At 31.5% G+C, this 6,477-nt stretch overlaps 1 protein-coding gene across 1 annotated transcript; it reads left to right on the top strand.

Annotated features, from left to right (window-relative positions):
* Window positions 1-2,525: 2,525 nt before the first annotated feature.
* EDL3 (EID1-like 3) lies at window positions 2,526-3,795 on the top strand. The gene has a single exon (XM_039031406.2). It carries the CDS (start codon window positions 2,562-2,564, stop codon window positions 3,477-3,479), a length of 918 nt encoding a protein of 305 aa, XP_038887334.2. The 5' UTR covers window positions 2,526-2,561; the 3' UTR covers window positions 3,480-3,795.
* The last annotated feature ends 2,682 nt before the right edge of the window (window positions 3,796-6,477 follow it).

Genomic DNA, 6,477 nt, shown 5'->3' with positions numbered 1-6,477 from the left:
TAGTCTTTGAATCTTCTCCAAATCAGCCCCAATCTCCTCATGAACGGTTCGTAGACCACCATGAGAGTCTTTCCGACTATTCTTTGGCCTTAGAACGGGATGGTGGAATCCGGTGAGTGACTAATTTGGAGAGGAAAAATGCTAAACCTTTGAGAGAAAAAAGGGATGAGATAATCACATAATCTCATCAAAACCCACTATGACCAAGAATGATTCAAAAATATTAAACACTCTCTTTTAAAGACCATTACATGAAAACATGCAACTTTGAGTTTGATGAGAATTTGACACTAAAAAATCCACTAACTCAAAGTGGGATTTGATGAGACAAATATCTCCAAATGAAGACAACACTTAGCCATGCAAAAATTGGTATTTCCCACTCACAAATGGTGGATTCTTTCCACTAACTTGGTCAAAGTTTGATTCTCAAAGTCCAAAGTCAATAAATCTGACATTTTGACTTTCAAAAGTCAGAAGTCAATAATTTGATTTCCATTGTATTTTTTACGTAGACAACCATTTGACTTTTAATATAATTTTGACCAATTCTATTTAATTTCAAAATTAATTCTAATAATCAATTTTAAAGTTAAATTAATATTAAATAATTTAATTAATTTAATTTAATATTAAATCCAACATTTATCCCAATTTATATGAATCCCTATTCATAATCTTGATATTTAAATCTTATTTAAATATCTCTTATTTTCTCTCTCTTTATGTTTAATTCACAATTAAACGTTAGCTTAAATATATTGTATATATTTAACGCTTTACTCCAAAAACCAAATTTGAATACTTTAAATTCGTTCATCACACTATTCTAAGGTTTAGTCGGGAACTAATGAGCTTATAGATCATAGACTCCAATGATCCTCGATTAACCAGCTAAACTCTTTAACCTAATTCACTACCATGAGAATTTATGCTCATAATAAAGTGGACAATATATCATTTTGGGACATAGAGTATGCAAGATTTTCTCTTACTCCCGTAGTACTTGTAATTTTCCCCTACTCCATCAAATATACACTAGGAATATTTTTCTATGATTTTCACTCTATTCCTTTCTTGATACTTGGGGTTTGTGTTATTGCAAGCTAGATAGGTCTTTCCCCACCACAGTAATACTAATGAACAATTATCGGATTGGATTAATTCAAAATAAACAAACATTCATAAGAGGTACTACTAGGGTTTTCACAGTCCGATCGGTGGCCAAATTGAATTAATATGTAAAATTCGATTTGCACAAAATTTTAAGTAGAAACAAATTTTCAATTTGGTCAACTTGATTCAGTTTGATCGACTTTGGTGTTCATCCCTGGGCCCTATTTACTATCTTTTTTTTCCTTTATTTAATATTTTAAAGATATTCAAAGGTACGAATTTTATGCTGCTACAGTGCTTGCCTTTGGAGAAAGAGAAACTGGAAAATATCTAATACATCTTTACTCCCAAACAATATTCCGCACCATACTCAAATGTGGTCCACGCCAAGTGTCACATCCATTTCTTCCTTGGTATCTTCCACATGCCTCCCAAATCCACTCATCAAAGTTTCTAGGTGCTGCCACGTTTCGATCTGGGATGGTCATGCAGACACGTGCCCACTTATCGGGCATTAGATTAAATGGACTCTTATCTCGTGCAGCGTGCATCAGGGACAAGAAAGACGTATGAGCCCAAAAAAATAATTGAAAATTGGAATTTCTTTAACAATATACCTAACGGAAAGCCAACCGAATAGTCTTCCACTTTTTAGTAGCCTTGGGTTGGTTTCAACTATCATGATAGACAGGCTTGCGTTTGTAAATACTCATAAAATGAAATTACAAATTAATACCTCTTTATAAAGAATTAGGAAAAAATATATTTTTTTTTACCTTTAGATTTCGAGTCTAGCCTTGATTTAGTCCATAGATTTCAATATATTTTACAACTAATTCTTAAGTTGAATTTATTTATTAAAAATTAATTTAAGTCAATGGTATTTGACATAACTTTTCACTTTAAAGGTTGAAGATTCAATTTCGTATCTTTAAAAAAAAAAAAAAAAAATTGAGATTTACTTTAATTTATTTCTTAAATTTCAAAATAAAAAACAGAGTTAATTTTTAACGAAAGAAAACAACATAGTCATTAAGCGAGAAAGAGTTCCAAGGTACATTGGCGGGGAAAAGAACGGATACCAAGCAAAAAGAAAAGGATTGGGAAGTCTTGTGGGTAAAGGTAGTGGAGGGACTCGTGTCAACGCATTGATCAAAACTCCAGATATTTTAGCGACCAGATGGATTAGATATTTTCCTAATTAAATTTTCACACCCAAATTGGACACGTGTTCCTCTCTCCTCAACTGCTGACGCTTCCTCTGGATTCTCTACTCAAATTAAGCAATGCGATTCCGACGCGTGTCCACTCCTCCCATACACGTTTCTTCATATCGCAACCAACCAATACACCGACACGTGTCCGTTTCAACTCACACTAACACATAATATATGACCGCCTTTGCTGTCCCGTGTCCTCGACAAAACCTACAATTAAAAAAGAAAATGAAAAAAAAAATGGACGCAAATAGCAACCGGAGATTCAGACCTTCAGCGTCGCTGCAGGGTTCCGACTCCGACGACTCTGGCATCCTCAACGAGCGCATACTTCTTCTCGTATTTCAGACGATCAAGTGGGACTTGCGAACGCTTTGCACCACCGCTTCTCTTAATCGAAAGCTTCGAGCCATAGCTGAGAGATTGCTGTGGCGAGAACTCTGTTTCAATCGAGCTCCTCGAATGTTAGCTGCATTGACCACCGGAGCTCCTAATGTTCGAGTCGGCGGTGGATGGAACGCGCTCGCTAAGTTGATGTTCTTCTGCTGCGGTTGTCAATCCAGCCGCCATTTCAAGGTGGATCAGCCCCTGCCAGGACACTTCGTTCATGAGTCGCGCTTTTCTAAAACCTCAGGCCGAAGCTTCCTGACGAAGAAATGCCGAGGGGATTTGCTTTACGTGAGCGATCCTTGCGAGCATTCCAACGGGAGGGATGAGGATGATTTAGGGATTTACAGAGGAATATTTAGGGGATTTATGAGATCGAAAACTAGGGCATTCTTGATTAAACGTCAAGTGAGGTTGGAAGAAAGAACCAGATGCCCCTATTGTGGGGCTCGGGTGTGGAGTATGACATCGGCTCGGCTCGTGCCGAAGAGCGTGGCGAGGCGGCTCGGGACGCACGACGGAGGACTCGAATATTTCGTGTGTGTGAACGGGCATTTACATGGCTCTTGTTGGCTCGTTCCTTTATCGTCGGAGGACGATGAAGGAAACAGCGAGGAAGAGGACGAGGAAGAAGAGGTGGAGTGTTATGGAGATGTTCGTGAGATTAGGTTCGATGATCGGACAGTGACGGACGAACTGCAGGGAGAGGCGGCGTCCACGGCACAGATTAGTATGAAGTTGAAGATGGGGATGGAGTAGAATGGATCTTGCATTTGGGAATAGAAAAGTTGTTGAAATTGAAGACAAAGGACTAGATAGAACAAGTTTAGAAACTGAGGAGCGGTAACAAAGTGAGCAACAGATCACAGACAGGTTGAAAACGGAAGAATTGCGTATTTTGGAATGCTGGTCACTGCTCACCTTTACAACTTTCAACATACAATTCTGTTTCCTATACACTGATTATACTGACTTTCAACTTACAATGGTGTTTCCAATACACTGATTATCAGTATTATTCTAATCACAATCATTTTCTTTTTTAATTACACTAATTTGGACATTTCCCATTTTATTCAGTTTTCTTATTCAAAATCCTATTCCAACATTTTCAGTTTCTACACGAACTAAGGATTTACTCGTAGATATTAGAAAAATATTTTAATGCATTCGAGTTACACACATCTTTGTGCAGCACATCTTAGTTTGCAATCACAAATTGTCACATGATATTTTTTTATATAAAGAAAATTATTCTCTTTGTAATTGAAGGGAATGCACGAAGACAGATGTAAATTGATCTAAAGTCAAATGCAACTTAACCTATACCAAGTATTACTCTTTTCGAAACAGTTTGAACTCTCTGTTCATCTTCTATCTGATCCTTCAATATTTGGGTGTCAAAGAAACCTAAGAAAAAATCTTTTTTTAATAAAAACATAATTTTATTATTGATTATTGAAAGTTTGTGTAAAAAATAGACGTAGTTCAAAATACATCCAAATATTTTTCTTTTTTCCTTTTTTTTTCTATCAAAGCATTGGTGGGCCGTTACTTTAAATAAGCATTACAAATTAGGACGGATAAGAGAAGTAGCAAATTTTAAAATTTTATTTGAAAAAATGGTAAAAATGTTTCAAAATTATAAAAATAGCAAAACGAAATTATATAATATAAAATATTAATTAGTAAATGACAAAGCTATCCTAAAACAATAAAATTAAGTACAAACGAGAATGCAAAAATACATTGTTTCAAAAACAACACAAATACCACAAATACACTCCTTCCAGCTGCCTATAGAATGCATGTATGTGAGAGAAGATGATAACCAAGGTGAAAAAGAACAAAGTTGATTGTATCAGTGAAATTGTTGGCAAGTGAGTATTTGAAGAAATTGTAACTATGATTGTATTTGACATCAAACCAGTTTTAAGGAGTTTCATCATCTTACATGTGTGCGAGCGAAAAAGGTCGGCAACCTGGCGAGAGTGGTCGTCAAAACATAACCAAGACGATGGAATTTAAGAAATGGTTGTTGAACCAATTATCATCACAAACATGAGATTGTGAAGGAGAAGAGATTTTAGGAGTTACTAAAAAAAGATGAGAATTAGGGTTTTTTTTGTTATCTTATTTTAATAACAATGATGATGATAATATACTAAACAAAATATATAGATTTATATATACAAGCACATGTTTAAACATTTAAAGTTTAATTTTCATTTATATATTTCTTTTTAAGTACAACAAGACATTTTTACATGTTTCTATATGAAAATTAGAAAACACAGAAAATATGAAGGAAAAAATTCAAATTAATTTGATAACAATATGTATAAAATAAGGAAAAAAAATATTTAGATATAATTGAATTTGTAACATACATTTAAACAAATCAAAAGTTAGTTGAATAAAATCAATTTCGATAATAAAAGATAAATTCAAATATAAATTGGAGAGAAAAATTAGGAAGTTTTTGTTTATTGTGATTAATTCGATAAACAATTAGATAAAATCTAATTTGATAATAAAATATAAATCCAGATATAATTTGATAGAGAAAAATAAAAAAGGAAGATCGTTTATTTACAATTATTCATAATTTCATTTTCATTTAAGCTTCAACAATTACATTGTATTTATAACTTCATTAACCACAAAACCTATGAAAAAAGTCTAACTCGTTGTAGAGGTATATAAAAAAACAACAAGATTGCAAAAGTGAATACTAAAAGACAAATTAATGGTATAATAATTAATAAGAAGATAATGAATAAAAGGTGGTTAAAAAAAATAAAAAATGATAAAATTTAAATGAAATTTACAATTTATTAGATGATAATATGTATAAAATATTAATTAAAAGCCTAATCAGGATACAAAATTTATTTCGAATTTAACATAATAAAAAAAAAAAAAAAAGTAAAAAGTAATGTAAAATCTAAAAACATATTTTAAATTAAAATCAAAATGGTGATAAACAAATTAAAGATTGATTAATTCTAAATATTTTTTAAAAGTTGTTAAATCAAATAAAAACAGATTAATTTGAATCAATTAATGAGAGAAAATAAAGAAGATATTGGTTTGTTTTAAATCAATTCATAAGGTAGTTATCAAAATCTGATTTGAATATTAAAAATCAATTCATAAGGTAGTTATCATTTTCAAATTTGAAATTGGATTTATTGAATTATAATATGATTAATTTAATTATTAATCAAGCTCTTCATTTACATTGATTTTATTTCTCGATTATTAATCAAACTCTCCACTTACACTAAATATATTTCTTGATTATTAATAAAATTCTCCACTTGCACTGTATTTAATATTCTGAACATACGAACCAACTAAAGGCAAGTTAAGTATTATCAAAATGTTAGCTAAATTAGTAACAAAATATGAAATACGAACCTAATAACATATGCAAAACCATTTAAACTTTAAAATGGAAAAATATTTGATTAATTTAATGACAACATATATAAAATAATGAAAAACAATTCAAACATTTGAATAAATTTAAAATTTGATAATATATGAATATTTAAAAGATAAATTTGATAGAAAAATTTAGATATTTAATTCAAGTGAGATTAATTCGAAAAGTGGTTAAACAAAATCTGAATAATAATAATATATGTATTGAAATGTTAATTACTTGAAGAAAATCAAGTTATTATTAGTTTTTCAAATGAATTGATTAGAGGGAAAGTGAAGTACTAAGACATCAATAATTAGAATCCTA

Source organism: Benincasa hispida, chromosome 5, assembly GCF_027475165.1.
Source record: "Benincasa hispida cultivar pf3 chromosome 5, pf3_genome.v1.1, whole genome shotgun sequence".
NCBI classification, from domain to species: Eukaryota; Viridiplantae; Streptophyta; class Magnoliopsida; order Cucurbitales; family Cucurbitaceae; genus Benincasa; species Benincasa hispida.
This window is presented reverse-complemented; position numbering and strand designations above follow the sequence as displayed.